Here is a 19463-nt window from a genome sequence, read left to right on the forward strand (position 1 = left end):
AGAAAAGAAAAGAAGATACTGTACGTCATCCAGGAACGGGGGATGACATCAGGTCAGCTAGGAATCCTGATGGTGGAGACGGTCTGTTTCCCAATCTCACATTCCTGGCATTTCTGTTACAGCTTTGGAAACAGAGGAGAGACACATGTGCCTGGCTCGATAAGCAGCATCCACTGCTCACATGTCGAGATCATATGAGACCAGCTTCAGGCCACCATCAATGCAGTGGTCCTACTACCAGTCAAAAAAGTGGAGCACCACATAAACCTAATGCTATTTTTTCTTAACTCCCACTGAGGGTGGTGGAATATTTTGGGAGTAGCACTCCACGTCATTCTCCAGTCATATTCCATTACCCAGAGTTGTCCCTGCCCTTTGGACAGCGCAGGGTTGACTGCATCCCTTCCACAGACCACAGAAACACCGCAGAAGATGCTACGATGGCCCGAGGATGAGTAAATGGGCCATGTATACGTGTTTCAAAAAACAGGGAAAATTATGTATATATGTACACAGATTATTGATTGTGCATTTATGGTTCACTGTCTGAGATCAAAGAACACCAGCACTGAAGAAACTAAAGTGTTTAGTTGCCTCTATTGCTTCCTGAATGGCAGAATGGAAAAAAGTCAGTGGTTGTGGCAGAGTCATTGGCAATGAACGTTCACTAGGATCTAAGGCGCCAGCACTCTGTGGAAACCACACTGTGTGACATAGATCTAATAAACCTGAGCAGGATATCAAGTTCAATGCATGTAGACTAAACTAGAACCAACACGCACAGCTGCTAGTCCTCCACTGTTCTTTACTCTTTCTCAACTATATCTTCGATACAGTCATGATGATAGCAGACAATAATCCTTCTACAAGTTTCTTCTGTTTCTTGTTTCTTTACAATTTTTTTGTCAACTTCATCACATTATTTCATGGGACATTTCTATTGGTTGGTTAGCAGATGCAGGTGTTAGCAGCAGTCAACTAAAGTCACCTGATTTGTTTGTTCCAGGCTCTCTCTGAGAGTCAATTAAAAGTCCTGAACTCACAGATACAATTTATGGACGAGTACAAGGCCACCTACACACTGCTCAGCCATTGAAACCATGCCATGAAGCTCCCTGCGCACGTTTTTCATACTGAGGATGTGGTCTCGATCTCTGCAGTTGACTCAGCAGAGCACCTCAGCACTCAGCTCTATAATTTTATGTGGTAACCACCTTGTAGCTGAGGTACTATGGTTCCCAAGCACTTGCTAACAACAACACTTACAGTTGATTGTGGAAAATATATGAAGGAAGAAATTTCACAAGCTGACTTGTTGCCACAGTTGAATTCTGCAACAATATCATATTCGAATTCAGAGTCCTGTCGCAATTAGACTACAAACACCAAAAACTGGCCCAGTACTTAATTCCATATTCCATAGAGTTTACTTGAAAGCAGACATCTGTTCCACCTCCAGACCATTTATATGGATGGGAATGCATTCACAGCTTCTAGCAATAAGCTTCTGTTTTCTTAGATCCACTATTAGCTCATTGCTCTTCTTTGTGTTCAAGGTCAGACTGTTGTTTCTGCACCAAGGTGCCATGCTTCGTCCCTGTGAACTGAGTCATGTTGCACCTGTCTGGGCCAAACACCATTATGTCACTTGCAGACTTGATGATGGTGTTAGAAAGTGAACAGGTAACCTAACAGACTGGGATGAACTGGCCTGAAACTCCAGTCTCCATGTGAAAAGGGAGATGGGGATGCAAAAGTCCCAAAGCTATGAATGCAGCTTGGAAGGAAGGATAGAGGATCATGAGAGAGAACTGATGAACAGTGAACTTACATATGTTGTTGCTGTGCTGCGTTGACAGCACCCTTTGTGTAGCTGCTGTTGTGTTATAGACTAGTGTGGCTCTAATGTTGAATGTAATGTAAAATGACCCAGAGCCAGCAGCTCAAAATGTTTTGCAACGATGGTGGATGACATCGAATATCATGGCTAACTGTCATAAGCCCTAAGCAACCAGTACAGGACTGCCAATACTGGTTTTGTGTGGCCACAATATTAATAACAGTGTGAAAGTTAACAACATCAATGTACAAAGGGGCACTCTTTTAGATAAAAACAGTGCATCCAGTGGAAATGGGCACCTGACAAAAACTCCAGAGCTTCACAAAGTTTCAGTGACAATAAAGCAAGTACTCCTTTAACCAGTTAATGCACGAGCATGAAAAAAAAATGCAGCTTCCTTACAATTTAGCAACCTACTCTCTACTTTATAAGTCCGTTTTTTAGAAGGACTCCTCTGAAGGCAAAGCGCATATAAGTACAGATATATAACACAAGATAAAACAGCTTTCTTTTGATCTACAGTTTTTGACTCACAAAGACTTGAATGAGAAATTATTTTTGACCTTCCACCTCTGTGTGTGTGTGTGTGTGTGTGTGTGTGTGTGTGTGTGTGTGTGTGTGTGTGTGTGTGTGTGTGTGTGTGTGTGTGTGTCTGCTTCCCTGTGTCTGTTTCTCTCTCTGCCTCTGTAACAGGATTTCCTCCAGACACAAAGACCACCACGCACTGCCAAACAGATAAGCTGAGGCCAGTGAATTGCTGGACTCCATTCCTGTCATTCTTACTTTATTACAAAAGATGTTGATGCCGCTGCAGAGCCCTCAGATGAAACACATATGTGCAAACAATTAGGTCTCCCACATATACACAATGGGAAACAAACCTCCCCCTTTTACTTTATACGACCCTGGACGAGTTAACAGAAACCTGTCATGGTCCTGGGTCAAGCGACCCAGTATTTGAGTTTCATGTATCTTTTGTATTCATTTGCACCTAGCTTAGTTCACCTAGTTAATTTCTAGATTGCAGTTTAGTTTTGTTCCTTAGTTATTTATGTCATCTCCCCCTGTACTAAGTCTCCCTGGTTCATGTGTCATGTCTGCGTGGTTATGTTTAGTTCTTGTCATGTCTAATCTCCATGTTTTACTTTGAAAATCTGTATTCATTGTCAGCGTATTCAGTGTCACTTCTCCTGTCCTGTCGTTAGGTTCATGTGTGTCAGCTGTGCTCCCATGTGTGGCCACTTCCCCTGATCATCCCTCATGTGTATTTAGTCTCTGTGTTTCATGTAGTCTGTGTCGTGTCGTCTGTGTTCCCACCCTCCATGTTGTTACAGCCAGTCTTAGTATTCATAGTTATGGTTTCCTGTGTCTTCATAGTTTTTCCTAGTTTTACTTTCTCAGTTTAGTCATAGTTTAGTTTGTCTCTGCGTTTCTGCCTTGTCTGCACTCCTTGTCACCAGCCAAAATAAAGGCTCGCTTTCAGTTAAGTTTACTCCAGTCTACTCTCGTTGTGTTCGCACCTGGGTCCACCACACACACCGCCGCACGGTCTGCCTCCGCAGATCACGACAAAACCAGGGTGAGATTTTAAATGGACACAATCAGCTATGGACACTTAAATACTCTCTGAGCACCTCAGCGCCTTTGCTTTGTTAATTTTTAAAAGGAATAATGTTGGTTTAAGCGTAAACTTGCAAACACAGAGTCTGAATGCTTAAACCAACGATAAAAGCTTCATGTTCCAGATATACTGCCAAGGTGACGAATCAGGGACAAGACTAGTGAAAAAGAACGTCTTCTTACCTTCCCATAGTCGGTGGTGAGGATGAGGGTTGAATCATCACAAGAGCTGACAGTAGAGGGGCGGAGCTGCTCTTTGTGTCTCAGCCACACACGGGCCCCCTGCAACACAATAGCACAACAACCTTAACATCTGGACACTGGGCTTGCATTGGAGTCATGCGCTTTACACAAAGGTCTTACACATTTGCATTACAGATACTAAGTATTCCATTGATGTTCTTATTCTTCATATTACCAGAAACAAAGGAAGACAAAGATCGACCACCACTCCCCACACGCACAGGCTTTTTAGCTATATTATAAAAGAGCTGGGTGAGCAAGAGCAGAGAATTTCTCTAAAAGTAAGAATTATCCTCTCTGCTTTTCTTCTCTCTGTCTTTTTCCATTTTATCCCCTCAAAATTGCTTACCATTATGTGCCACATACTGTAGCCACTGTTTCACCAAGATTGGATGGACACAGTTAGTCTCTTATTAAACTATGATTAGAAGCGAAGAAGTTGTTCACCAGATCTGCATGATGAGTCCGTGCCAGAGAGTCAAAACACCACTCAGTCATATACACTGTCAAAAATGCTTTCAGTGTGCCTGGTCTCCTTTATAAAGGAAAAGACTATGACCCCAAATGAGCATTTACCACTTTAGCATATCAATCGATTCAAATGTCTATCATCCTTCCTTTGTTTTCTATATTTCAGTCGGGCAAATCGCAGCACACTTCTAGCCATTATCAGATGCCGCTTCCAGACAGACACTAATATCTGATCCCAGCGGCCCAGTTTCCAGTGTTTGCGTATCCATACGGAGTCGCTGACCTTCCCAGACATGTTTGTTAGCATGTGAGTAACTAGGAGCAATAACAGGAATCTGAGGCTGATTGCTCAGGCAAACTGTCATTTCCTTACAGCATTTGCCACTTTAGCACCGGCGGATACATTTATAGATTTGGCTTTGTTTGAAAGACTGTACTAAATGAAAACAAACAGTCGCCTGTCTGACCCTGTGGAATAAAAAGTAAAAATCTTTTTGCATGACTAAATACGCATTTGTCTGATAGTAAACGGGAGTATGTAGTTTTGCAGAAAGACAGATGGTACCACCTTCATGTCTGATTGCTTACAATAATCCAGCAACTTTCTGTGTAATTAAAATCTTAATTGTTTCATTAGAGCCAAAATCTCAAATTGAAACTTGCAGTTTTGCAAAGGAGAGATGAAAGCAGTATGAAAAATGTCCTCGATCTCAAAGAAAATTCCTCATTTAGCATTTTAGTTGATGGAGACGACTAGGATGTGGATTTTAACAAAATTTAACCCAAAAAGTTGCAACCTCTTGTAATAAGCTTGGCTTTAACAGCTGAACACGGTTAATAATCACAAGTGCCACCGGTGGGGGGGCCAGAGAAGCAACGAGCATCAGCAAATAAAGTGTGTGACCAACAAAGGATCAAAGTGAAGAGATCAATATGCATGGATTCCACTAAGAAACCTTAGACAAGGTCACCACTTCCAGACATCAATCCACATTAACTATTAACAACAGGCTGCCACGTGTGTGCACACTTTCATCCACGAAGCACAGATGTGTTTGCCACAAGACCAACATGCTTTTGTTTTATCCACTCTCCATTTACAAGATGAGACACAGAGACGCTAAAAAAAATCTAATAAATGAAGTCCCTCAGCAGCTTGTGTGATGACTGATTGCTGATGTTTTCTTTATTTTTCGATTCAGGCCTCTTTCTTAGACAAAGCAAGTCAGTCTAAAATAAAAGAAACACTTCCATCATCGCAGATTTTTTTCTTTCAGTCAGCTAATGGAGCACATCTAAATGTGGCTCTTAAACCACGGGGGACAGGAGTGAGTGGGACAAAAGAGGGTCGTGTAAATTAGGAGGAGGAGGAGGCAGAGGGGAAGAGAGAAGGGAAAGAGGAAGGGTGCGAGCAGCTCTTAATGCCCTGCCTCCTATTGTGTTGAATAAAGAGGCAGACAAACAGAAACATCAGGACAGAAATATAACAGAGGTATCCTGCAACACGTGGCCACCCATTAACAGAGACGACTGGTGACTTTCACACCAGTTTCTGCCTGGTACCAGCCTTACATGCCTGGCCTGTTCAGGGAAAAGCTGATTCACGTGAGTTTGCTCAAGTGCAGGGATTACAAGTGTTTGCTCTATAGATTTCAAGAAGATCAGCCTCAGTTACATAACTGGAATTCAGCAGAATATTGCTAGTTCTCGTCATCTTATAGGGGTTTTTTCCTTTCTTGTGTCACGACTTGACATTAACAGTAAGGCCGACAAAAGAGCCGAAAGTATTTTGTAACAAACAGATTGCATGAGATGTACAGCAGAATAAGACAGGGGGCAAGCCGTGACAAGGAGAGGACTGTGATGGCTCATAAGATGGCAAATTTCCACACCCATTCCAGTATTGCCTCAATAAAGAAATTTCAGCACTACAAAAAGTGAAGGAAAGTTTTGAGTGGCTCAGCAGCTGAGTCAGTTTCAGAGGTTTTTCCACTCACATGAACAAAAACCCACTGCATACCAGCTGCATGCCCACCACACGTAGTTTTTTTAGATTAAAGTAATTAGGAATTCAAATAAAAAAAATGTGACTGTATATGGTAAACCAAGCATCAGTGACAAAGTGGCCCATAAAGATGCTAATAACAGCTCAGCCTGCTGCACCAGCATCTGTAAAGAGTGACTCGCACTCTGGATAAATCTCTCCCAGACACTATAATCAAAGGTGGGCAAAAAAAACCCAACGAGATACTGTGCTGTGCTACCGTATTGCTGTTTTGTTTATGTACTATAGACAAAAAATAAAACTAATCATAAAGGAAGTTGACTTAATAATAAAGCTAACACCTGCACCATAATAGTTCCGACTTGCAAACTTAACTCTTTCCCCTATAAAGATGACATCTGATGACCAGCTTTGACATCTCGGTTTATATCAGTAAACATGTGGTTTGAAAATCATTTAAATAGGTTCTGGGTTCTTCCTAGTAAGCTGTATAGGCAGAAATCCCTCTTGCTAACTTCTAATGCACAACCAGAAAAAGCTCAGTTCAGATAGGAGAGACTGGGGTTACCCCTAGTAGACGTTAGCTTGTTTTAACTACTTTAGCTTCCAAAAAATGTCTTATTATGTGATGTGAGGAGCCAAATATAAGCCACCAGCTGCAGAAAACTGTAGAATTGTATTAAATATATGCAAACTTAAATTAATAGGGCTGCCTGTGATATACATTGGCACTATTGGACACTCGTCTGCATTTTGGTATGCGAGTCTCAGGCCGTAGGGTATGAAGTCAAGATGAATTGTCTAAGAAGCAGCAACAGATGGTCTAAACAAAACTCCTCCCCCTCGTCCTCTCCATCTTTAGGAGCTCTGTCACTAAGTCAGGACAAAGACAATCACCTCTGACTGAGGCCTCAGCAGTTAGCCAGGCGGAAATATCCCAAACAAAGACCAGCTGGGACACAAAGGAGCATGGGTAGCGGCTCGTATTAAATCCCACAGACCTCAGTTACCTCCTGCTGCACAGCTTCCCATTCCAAGCTAGACAAACAGAGTCATATCTTTATTTGTAATCATGGGAAAGTACAGTGTGCATTTGATGATGAAGCCCAGTTGCAAGTGGGATTAATTGTGAAGAGTCGGTTAGCGGGCTCCTCTGCTTCTGGTAACCAGATGTTTTATTAGCGCCATTAAAAAGCAAAGCAGAAACGCTGCCATGACATCTCCGGCTCAAGCTAATTTCAAATTCTTAATGTTGCACGTCACTCAGCATGTGTAGCACTGCTGAGGCAGAACCAGCTGACAATAGTAATCTGACTCCACCAAAACAGGCTGCACGCCAACCTCCCATCATGCCTTTTGACACAGAGACCACTCAGGCTGAATGATGTGATCCTGGAGCTGGAGGCTTAAGTTTCAGCAGCTTGTATAAAGACATCCAGCTCAAGGATTTGCTAATGAATGTCCCTTAAATATTTAAGGTCATACACAGTACAAGGTGCCACGGCTCTTTCTCTGCCGTCTGGCATGTATCAGGTGATCCTATTAGAGAGAACAAGAGAAAGCTAATTAACTCAGCCCGACTTGGACTCGGCTGAACAATTAGTTATGATAAGCTACTTTCTTGGATCATAAAGTGGTTTTGGGGAATGGTGAACGAACGGCTGCCCTGCAGGTAGGACCGATGCCTGAGAACCTCCAGCTCGAATCCTGACAAGCATATCAGTTGTTGTTGTGCTCACATGTGGAGGAGGATAAAGTTAGCAGTGGAACATGTGCAGCAGCAACATATTCGACTAAAAGGAATATGTTTCCGTTCTCCCTTTTCTACTTCACCTTTCAAAGAATTAATGTGGCGATTAACGCTAATAACAATCTGGTTTGCAATCATGCTTGTTTAAAATCAACACAAAACTCGAGCTCTCGATTAATCTCATTTAGATTTCTCTCCATCATTTTTATGGATAGAAGTGTAATCCAGTGCTGCATTTACACCTCAGAGATTAAGACTGCATTAGCATAACAAACAGAGTCACAAGGTTGTGTCGCTACCACTGTGCAGACAGATGTGCAGTCCAGAGCATTGACGGGATCTGTAGCATTTAATAAGGTCAAGCAGCAAATTGGTACTTGCACGCTAATGCTGTGCACTTTCACAGAAACCAGTGCAATAATTATTCAACAGAAAATATGTTATTAGTTATTTATGTTGGAATCATTGAAACGAACTTTTCAAAAAGAATTTTTTCTTCCTTTCAGAACTAAAAGTAAACATATTTGTAGGAGTGGGTGGTTTGCTGGGATATCAGCTGAAACATAGATGTTTATAACCATTAAAATATATATATTTTTAAAAACCAGCACATCACTTTGTAGCAGAGCACAGCCAAATTTTAGGAGTTGTAATGGTATCTCCTGAACATCGGGTGAGTGGGATGAGTGGGAGTCTTCCAAGTGGATGGTGAGATTAATAAGTAGGACTAGGCAGCTGGAGGGGGAAACTGGGCAAAGCTCCCTCTGGGTTTTTGAGCAGAAGACTTTCCAGTAGGTTAAACCACTGTCTCCTGTATATCCTACAAACAGCAAGGCCCATGCTTAACTGCAGTTTCTTTACCCTCATAAACACAAGACGCTACTTATTTATTACCTTATTACAGTATACCTGAGAATTATTTTAATTTATACAACATGTTTAGTGTGTAAATGTGTGTGAAAATAAATGTATCTACTTGTGAACAGCTTCACTCAAAGGGAGGTAATTTAATTCAAGGGTTTTTCAGCAGCGGTTGTTGCAGCACAAAGGAAAAATCCTCCGTTGCACAGATTTTCCAAGGATTCATGTCTCGGCACATGCCTTTTATGTCTTCGTCTTTCTTTGTTACCTCGTTGCAACTACACAGTCTGCCTGCCGCACACGTTACAGCCTACGACCCCCAGCCAGCATGGGGTGAGGGCAGGGTGTGTGACCGAGGGGAGAAATCAGAAGATTAAAAGCAACCTCTAGCATCTGTGCTAGAAGACGTATGAATTAATGATGGAGACAGCAGCTGATCAGAAATTAGCTAATGGAGGAGGAGGAGTCCCCTGGGGAACAGGGCTTTCCCTGTTTGTGATGATGTGGGGTGGGGGGCGTTGGGTCGCTGGTTGTTCTTGAATCTGAAGAACAGCCTAAACCCTGAACAGAAGAAGCTTTACACCGAGGAAAATGTTTTTGTTAACTGAGAAGGACTGTTTGAGAAGTATCCGTAGCTAAATGGAAATCAAACAGTAGTCTGTTATCACTGTCGTGCAAGCCATTATCATTATCACACTTGATGGACCTGAAAGAGATGAGTTACAATATTAATCTAACAAATATGCACAAGTCTGTGTGCACAAGCAGGATTAAGTGAGTGTGTCTTTTTTGTGTCCAAGTGTGTTTGGTAGTCCATTTATCTGTCAGTCAGCAGATACACACTGTCTGCAAAGGCGGGGTTCGAGGGCACCACCCTGTCATCCATTGACAGCGTTAATCTGTTGTGTTGCTAATGAGTGTATTGAGGAGAATTTGAATAACAAATTGTGTCTTCGGGAGCGAAAGAGAAAGAAGAGAAACACTTGAATCTCTGCCACATACTCCAGGCACAGTGTCGCGTTTTACCTCCTTATCCTGTGCAAACATATTTTCACTCCACTGCTGATCAAAGCGTGCGCCCTGATCCTGGGTGCACACAATGGAATAGGTTACAGGACGGGGCAAATAGGCAACGAATGATGTGATTACTGCAGGTTTGATTGGATTTCCAGCAAAGCTTGATGACTTGGAATATCTACCGAGCCACATGCCAGCATCTCGCCCGTCTGGCATCTGCATACCTCTGTTATTCGTCTGATAGCTATGGGGTCACACAGCAGGAAACCCAGAGGTACTCGAGGAATGCTGCTCAGTCAGTGTTGTGTTTGAGAGTGTGAGACGTGTGGGGCACGGTAAGCAAAGTGGTAGCTTACAAAGCAGCCCGGCTACTGTTACGCTGCCATTGACCTTGTAGCTCATGCTGTCCACACTGATTACTAGAAACTCTCCTATCTTCAGCATTTTATTATTTTGAGTGTTTCATACTGAAGCTATTTATGGTTTGATCAAATCCAATTTGGCAATGATAAGCTGCACATTAGTGATACTGTCGATGTTAAAGTCACTGTTAGGACTCTGTAAGCAAATAAAATAAATGCAGTTTTAACCTCTGTCACAAGTGAATTTATTTACATGTCCTGAGTCTAAAAACCTGCAAGGATATTGTTTCACTTTTAAAAATGGTGCTGATTTAGCGCCTGCAGAAACAGTACCACCTGTGTAATGAATTGTGAAAAGCTTCATGAAACACTCCCGCAGCATTATCCTTAAAACAAATGTTACCCATCCAGCAGGAGCTGATGATATGATAGCAACAAACATAAAAGACTCAGAATAAAATAATAAGCTGCCTTTAATCTGAGTTTACAACTTGTAACTGCAATTAACCTCCAAATTGTCACTAGTGACGTGCAACCATTCTCTGTACTTTTCTTCTTGAAATATGCCCTTAAACTTTTATTTGAACTGCATCACATGCTTACAATGCACATTTTACTTTTACCAGTACACGCCCATGCTATGGTATTGTCTGGTCTGTGATTTTCGTCAGCTGCTAGGTGATTGCTAGGCAGCATGATGACATCACAGCACATAATGCATAATTCAAGTTTTGTGGCTATAAATTAGATGCTACTGTCATGACATTGAAATGATACGATGCTATTAGGAGGTGCATAAACGCTACAAATGGGTCATTTTAACCTGTTGGTAAGTGGTTGCTAAGCAACATGATGGCATCATAATATAGATAAGAACCTTCAGGGAGCTAAGATGTACTTGCGTGCCAGTCTTGGTTGCTCAGCTCCTGATGGTGTTGGAGGAATTTGCGGGCAAACGAGCAGACAGGGATTTTGTGTGTTATAGTCAGATGTATAATTTATAACAGGAAAGAGGGAGGACTGGAGGTCAGGATGAAGAAACTTTGGCCAAAACTATTAGATCCACTGGTCGCGCAGCATTTCAACAGCACACAGACTGATTCCAATCAGAAATCCCAGAACAAATATGAGTGAAACTGCTCAAACCTCTCCTTGGATTGTGGCGAGTGTTTCTTATACAAAGCAGGGGGATGAAGTATGTTTAGCAGTGCGTTCAAGTGGCAGAGATAAACACACAGAGAGTCCTAAAAACACGGGACATTCCTCCTCATGTTAGTCTCAGCTTCTCAGCATATCATCCTACAAAAAGCCCCGGGCCTCTAACCACACACACACACACTTATAATAAAACACACTTAGAGTGGATGGGAAAGCTAACATGTCATGACTGTGGATTGTGCCATGCTGTGCTGTTTTCTCCAGTCAGGCTCTTCACACCACGGCAAGCTAGGCTCATGCAGAGTGGGATGTGTACTCGAACTCTACAGGGTGCTCACCCCTGTAATTAGTCCTGGAATTACAGCTATAGCATTAATCGCTTCACGAGAATCAACAAATTTTACTGTTTTAAAAAAAAAAAAAAATTCACCTCAGGCTATATTCACATATGGTAGTTGCAATGTGTTTAACCTAAACTCATAGGATGGTGTAGCTTAGAAACACGCATACTCCATCCCATAATAGGCTGACTCTGTGCAGCGTAATCATAGGGGACTAAAAAAGGAAAGTCAACATCTGGACTGGGAGCAGTAAATCACAGGTTGGCTGTTATTAAGCTGCCAGACGAAACCTTGGAACCCAGGGGATTTAAGCGACACTCATTACCATCTCACTATGTCCATCAGGTCGGCCAGTCAAGGTGAAAGACAACAAACACTTTTTAAAAAATTTTTGCATGAGGGAAAGCGACAATAATCTTTAATTTTGTCTGTGTAAAAATCTCAAATCCTGCACACAAATCTGATTTGTCTTTGGATTTGAGTCGTCCACCTTTACCTCACGGAGATGTACTGAAAATCATTTTGAGATATGAATGACAGAAGGGACTGCATGCCTGACACTTTAAACTAAACGCAGATACCACACCAGTAACATGAGCAGCCCAGGCACAGACATCCAGTCAGCCTACAATATCAACAACCCATCATTCAGAAACATCGCTGGTGACAGAAAGACGCCACTGAGATGTGAAAATAACAGTCTGGGACATTTACATATATGACATCTTTCTGGAGGCTACCCAAGAAAATCAGTGAAACTAATAAACAGTAAGAACCAGGACCTTCTTTTTACCCATGCAAGACACAACTGATACAGCTATATTTGTGGTCAGTGGAGGGGTTTGTATGTCCAAGTGATCCCAGGACCGACCCGTGGTAGGGTCTCCCCTTGACAAAATGACCCTGGGTAAGAAGCCAGACAGGGCCTGTCCTGTGTAGGGTTAACTGGTCCAACTTGTAGTACAACTTGGTCCCTGCTAAGTGAAAAAAAAAAAAGAATGGATGGATGAGTGTTAGATTTTTTGGGCGGCATTGTTTCGCATTTATTCGACAGGATTATTAGTAAGCAGGCAAGAAAGAAGGGAGAGACCAAGAGGCTCTGCCATTCAAGAAAGGGGTCCAGGTCCAAAGTTAAACCCTGCAGCCTTTCAGCCAGTCACTTACTTCCATCAGAGAATGTTTTATCATTGAATAAAGAAAGTACATAGATCAGTATGACTGTATCTTTTCAGCAGATTTGGCATATAATAGTTTGAGAGTGTTCTCTGTCATCACCGACTTACTTGCCCAAGTGCCCTGATGTGATTAATATTTCAGAGAACAGCACACCCAGAACGGCCCTGATGCACACACACAGGGAGGGCGGCAGGAAGGATGGGCGTTGGAGAGAAGATTACAAGTGATTTTTCATGTGTAGTGCCTCAACTGAGTGAGAGGTCTCTAATCCACAGCCAATGGTGGCTGTATCAACATACACACTGGTTTGGACCAATCGCCTACATCACTAAGGAAATATCTACTCTATAGGACAAAAAAGATCCTCCAAACCAAGTTCTGATGAACCATGATGGCACCTCCAATAGTTACTAAAGCTGTGTGGAAGTTCCTGTGGTATTAAAGCAGCTTAAGTTCAGAAACACGTGTGCACAGAACATCACATAGAAGAAGCTTCATATAGATTGTAAAGATGTGAGAGTGGTAACTATTTCTTTCAGGTTTACAGGCAACCAAGACCACGAGAGACTCCACGCAGCAACAGTTCGTCCATCATCAGGAGCTAACAGACAGGAAGAGACGATTCTGTGCAGTGTTATTTGTCACTGGTAAAGAAACTGTGGAAAGATGGAGATATGTTTTATTTCCACAAACACAGACGGCTTTGTCTGAAGAGCTCGGTGACATAGCGGATAAAACTAAAGTCAACGGCATGGCGTCAGCAGGAGGTTATCACAGCGCTGAGTTCCCTGTGTGATGGTCAGCGCACTGATAGACGGGGGTCAGGTTACTGCTAGACTCACAAGAAATGCAAACACAAGCTAAAGAGTTAGGAAGGGATCGGGTCAGAATATTGCAGAGCGCTGACTCCAATTTATTTCACGTTAAAACGGAAAATTCAGGAAATCGTTGAATAAGCTGTGGTCTCGAAATCCTGACGCTGCAAATCTGTAACATGATAAGAACGGATTATCCATGTTTTCTGGTGCATGGTCAGACAATGGCTGCTGGTAATTAGCTTCTGTGCTCTTGTGGTGGATTAAACCACCTCCAGATTGTTCCAAAGCTGCAGGAGTTCTGCTGTCGCACACTCAAACCGCTGCCTTAATAATACCTTCCTCTTTGTGATCATAAACAACCGGCCCCGTTAATTCACTGCAGCTCCGAAACTCTAAAGAGCCTTGTTTGAAAATCCCCTAATTTGATGTGACAATGCAGACAATAAGCACTTCAATTTTAATTACAAATGAAAACAACCGCTTAGAAGAAAAAAAGGAATGCTGGTCCCATTACATTTCCTTCCTTCCTTCTTCACATCCTAACTGTACTTCCTGGCTCTTTCCTTACTCCATCAGCCAGCTGCATGGGAGCAATGATTCTCGGCTCTTTAAAGTGGCAGCTGGAGGAAGTGACAACTGGGCAGAAAAGTGTCTGTCGCCAAAGGGGGGAAAATAGTCCACCTACTACTACGGCAGGTTTGCCTTTCTCACGTTACCCATTTCACCACAGAATGCAGCCTCGGATACCGATCCACGGCCCCGACTTCAGAGATCCAGACATAAGCGACACGTAGAGCTACGAGGGACGTTTTTAGGATGGGAAGAATGTGTCTGAGGGTGAAGGGGTCAGCGGTGACGGTGTGAAACCTAAAGCCTTGCAACCGCAGCTCTACAGGATGGATGACATGCAGCCGTGACCAGGAATTTGGGAGGTCAAGGCTGGGTATTTGGGATTCCCTCTGTCAGAGTATCTTTAAGAGGAAGGAATTTGGTGTGTAATGCAATGAAGGGGTTAATGGGTGTGGAAAGGTCCTCCTTGCTTGGGTTTACAGTGTGTAGCAGCTGCTGCTATAAAGAAACTGATTACCAAGTTTAGAAAATAGCTGGGATTCAGGATGTTCTACAAAGGTATCAAGTATCTAAAGTGCGTGTGGGAGCTCACACATACAAAGGGAGGTCGCACAAAGGTATAGATAATGCTCATATTACCTGGCAAATTAATAGCCAGGAAGGAAGAGGCCCAAAGGCACAACAATGTTTCTCATATACGCTATATGAAATGGATTCTTGCATAAAACTTTTCACTGGAAAAACGGTTAAAATTAGCAGATATTGTGGATAAAGCTAAATAAACAAAATTAATTTCATAATGGAAGCTCTGATTCATCCAAATTTGGGTGTGACGCGGGCAGGGAGTTTCTCGTATGTCTGAAAAAACAAAATGTGAATATAAAGTCTGCCAAATCCAGCAGCCTTGCAGTATAAAAAAAACACCCTTCGATACTTGTGTGTTTTTGTTGGGTCACTTCCATTAGAATAACGTATTGGGTGTGGGGTAAAGGACAGTGCTGAAGGTTTTATGGTGGACAGGATGGGCCATCAGGATGAGCACACCCATGACCACTCCTCTCAGTCCACCATGATTTCTAACCCTTGTCAACGTCTCCACCTTAACAAACAGTGGCCTATGAGGAAAAGCCGATTCTAGATTAGTAACTGGCAAATTGGTAAACGTGCATATTTCTTTAATGCATGATCTGCAACAGAGTTTTGTGATGCAAAAGGTTAAAAAAGATGTGCTCCTATCTACACAGTTCCAGCTTTATACAACCACGACATTCACAGCAAAGACACATCCATATGATTTATCCTGGTGCACTTGTTTATAGAGTTGAGTTTAATCCTTATCTTAATTCACTTCCAGAATTCCTGCTTAATTAAATCCAAGCTGTGGCACTGTGGAGTTCAAGACCCTGGCATCTTTCCATGACACCGAAATTCACTTGAAAACCAGGACAGGTCAGTCATTCCCTCTAACACAGCTCAGACCGGAGATGTGAAACAGCAGGTAGAGATAAATATATATTTTTATGCTGTTGTTGTCCATTAGTGGTCTGTTACAGAGACTCAGTTTAATTTTAACAGTAAAAAAGCAGCAGTAAGTACAACGAAGTCAAACCAATATGTATTTTAGCTTAAAATTTTAAAACACTGCAAATGAATGCAGTCAAGTCCAAAGACAACCTAACAAATCAAGTAGAATGAAATATAACCTACCCCAAAAAACATACACCTATTTGGAGCAAATACTACAGGATGTCTTGCTCTGTTGGTAAAGGTCAACAGACACAAACCAGATTAAAACTGAGCTGAAATAATAACCTTCCTCTTCGCAGCATATCACTGTAATAAAAGCAGATTATGAGTCAAAATCCAGCTCTCCTCCATCTGCTCGCTACACAGTCGGTGTGTGCAGCAAATTATTGAAAGCTACACTCGAAGCTGCTGAATTTATTATTGTATGACTGAAGTCACTGAAAAATAGAAATGCATCGATAATTGTCCAATCAGCATTAAACCTGCCTTTGCAAAGAAAAGTGTATGGAGCACCTCCTGCATGCTGAAACTTCTGTGAGTCACAGCATCACTGAGGGGCATGGCTGATAGGGAGGTACAGAAGTAGAGGATGGGAGGAGATTCACTCCCCTGTACTCCATCTGTCTTCTCTGTGAGTGTGTGTGCCCTCCTCTGAGTCAGAGGGGCATGACAAATCAGACCTAAAGCCAGCCTGGCTTTCACCTACATCAGAGTGTGCTGCTCTCTGGACTGATTGGCAGATGACACATCCAGCTCAGCAGTCACTACATTGAGAGTTGCATTGTGTAGCCTCTAATTAAAGCTACACACAGGTTTCCCTGAGAAGCTGTAGTAGTTTTTGTCAGGGCAGACATTTGTATGACTAAGAGGCTTCTGTGGACAGTGAGGTTGCCACTCTGGCTCCATCCTGTAGAGGTATAGGACACATGAGCGGCTGATAAAGGATCACAAAGACCGCAGAATACATCATAATAAGGGCTGCTTTTACAGGGGTGTGAAAATCATGAAGTGGTCTGAACCCATCCCGCATTTATAAAAAGCTCAAAACACAGTGTGGTGAAACAAAACAAAGGAGCGTGAAGGTCTCAAAAATCCATGTAGGGCTCCAAATTAAAGCAAAGAGCTACTAAAAAGTATTCATACCGCTATAGAGAAAGCAGGCGAACTCACCTCTAAAAAGGAAGTATTCATCTTAACCAGTGCTCGACCTCACGGCTCTTTGTAGTCTGACTTCAGGGTACCACAGCTGAGGAGGAGAGCGGGCTGTATTCCCAAATTATTCCCATCCGCTTCGGTAAGATAATAAAATCTTTTCTCTTTTTTTCCGGATACTTGCTCACAACTCTGTGCCAGTCATGAAACGAGTCATTCTGCTCTCTGATTTTCGGACACTTTCGGACTTGTTTTCTGAAGTGTCCCGACAAGCCGCTGTGGAGCTGCCTGCGCCGTTTCTGCTGTCTACTCATTTCAATGGACCCGGCATATTATGCAGGGAGGAGGAGCCTGCTGAGCCACAGCCCTCCCATCAGCATACGCCCTCTTTGTTCATGTTTCTACAGATTTTAAAAGGATGTGCACATGTATCCAACATACCAGGTTTTTGCTTAAAAAGGTTTATTATAGCACAGCAGGCCTAATATGAATCTACTTCTATGTATATCTAGGGTGAGACTGAGTCTGAGTCATTATTTTGCTTCCTGGAAAAAATATACAGAGAAGAAAGAAGCAGATCAGGAGGAGTAAGTTGGTTTTATTTTTGCAGATGTCTTAAAAAAAATCTTTCCGATAAAATGAGCATTTTATGATTATTTGATTTGAGGACCTTCTTATTAGACTCATATGTTTCCATCGCCAAGTAAAAACTGTAAAGCATATTGAGCACTGAATGCACAACTGGGCTGTCAGTCTTCTATTCTTCAATGCGTTTTTCTTTCTTTCTTTTTCTTTACCTAAGAGTCACTGACAGATGAAGAAGCTATGAGGTCAAACGGGTACAAATACGTAAAGGCCCCACATTCATCCTATGAAGAACCAAAGCATGCATTCCCTTTCATTTTGGCACATTTTGGTTGTATTTTAGTAATTTTGCATGCCTTTGCAGCCGTTCTTTGTCTCTTGTGAAGTCGGTTTGTGTGGTTTTTGCTGTTTTGCATCTGGTATTGTTGCTGTCTGTCTGATTTGGGTTGTTTTACATTTTGCTGTAGTCGGTTTGTTTCTAATTTCAGCTCTGGGGCTTTTGTTTTAATGGTCATCTTATGGTCTCATTTTCTAAACACTAATCAGCTCCCTAATGTGGTGTTTGTTTGTATTTGTTTATTTTTAAGGGTATGCATTTGTTGCAGTTTTTCTACTGGCACTGAATTTGAAAAATATTCAAATACCTCATCACGCCGGGTGATTCATCATCTCCTTACTCTCACTTTATTTTTTTTAAGGATTTATATTCAAGCTGTCATACTGTTAAGATAAATAAAAATATATTTATATGTGTCATGGTGCCAAATTTAAAAATGGGTAGCCAGTGTGTCTTTAAGCTCATTCTTTTGGTTTTCTTTTGGTTCACAAATCAATAATAATAAATAATGAATAGATACATTTTATAAATAAATAATGATATGAAATGATGTATCGGTGATTGACGGGGTCCTCAGCAGCCATTTATAAAATCACAGACAGCTGCTTTACAGTCTCAACACAAAAATCATTTTCTTCTTTGTATTATTTGTTGAAATCAAACAATGGATGTGCATTTTGCAGCTCATGTACTGCCTTTGCTAACAGGTATGATAACACCAGATAGACGAATATGTTACTCTATACTGAGCAGTCATGCAACAGCCCCAGACTGCAAACTGTATGCAGTCTGTTATATAATAGATGCTTGCTGTGTGATATGGCAGAATGTTTTGGTCAGTCTCCTGATTTGATAGTGTTGTTCTCACAGCTTAAAATTATTTTATAATTTTACTTTGAAGCTCATTCTCTTTTTTAAAAAAAACTTTTGAAACACCATGTTTTCAGAGATGGAGCTATATTACCACTGATTAGTGAGTTTACTACACAGTATTTTAAAGTAACATATATGGGATGTTCAAACATTTCTCTAAGCATTTTTGCAATACCCCTCTGAGAAAACCGTATTCTTTATTTGTACCTTTAATTCACCTCAATACTAGTGGCAAAATCTACTAAATAGAGCAAAGTACAATCCCCAAATCTTGCAAATCCTTCTCAATTTTGTCTTTCAGTCACTAACTCAACTTTTGAGTCAAATTGGTGAATTCAATCAAAGTACATTATATGTACTGATCAGCCTTTCTGGCTCCTAATATGTCAAAATGCCTATTCAGCATTTCTGTTGCATTAGATTATACAAGCCTGTTGTTGGTAGTCAGTTAGTTAGTTGGTACTTATTAATCAAAAGGTTAAGAGCAGCTTTTATAAGAACAGTGCAGTCACTGTTTTGCGTTCCTGTAAGGATTTTCAGGGAGTAATACTTGAACAATCCCATTGTTGTGCCAAAGCTAGTTTACCGCTCACAGACACTTTGACTGGAGGTGATTATACCCTCTCACAATCACCTGACACACACATGGGGGCCACCGGGTGCCCTGACTCTCTGCTGTACAGCCCAGGTGAATCATTATGCACACCAAACAGATTCTCTCTGTCTGACTCAGAGCAATTTTACCTGTTTCTGGATA

The 19463-nt window shown here is 41.8% G+C and overlaps 1 protein-coding gene across 3 annotated transcripts in view; it reads right to left on the reverse strand.

The window, feature by feature from the left end:
- Positions 1-17231, reverse strand: part of myo10l3 (myosin X, like 3) — a 62329-nt gene extending 45098 nt beyond the window's left edge. For all 3 annotated transcript variants that reach the window (XM_085384785.1, XM_085384783.1, XM_085384784.1), the window contains exons 1-2: positions 16930-17231; positions 3644-3742 (exon numbers count right to left, since the gene is read on the reverse strand). In XM_085384785.1, coding sequence (XP_085240911.1) covers positions 3644-3742; positions 16930-16950 — 120 coding nt within the window. In that variant the 5' untranslated portion in view covers positions 16951-17231. The remainder of the gene's footprint in view (positions 1-3643; positions 3743-16929) is intronic.
- Between the last annotated feature and the right edge of the window lie 2232 nt (positions 17232-19463).

This window comes from Rhamphochromis longiceps, linkage group LG16 (genome assembly GCF_057381845.1).
Source record: "Rhamphochromis longiceps isolate RC_006_pf linkage group LG16, R_longiceps_female_GT1.1, whole genome shotgun sequence".
Classification (NCBI taxonomy): Eukaryota; Metazoa; Chordata; class Actinopteri; order Cichliformes; family Cichlidae; genus Rhamphochromis; species Rhamphochromis longiceps.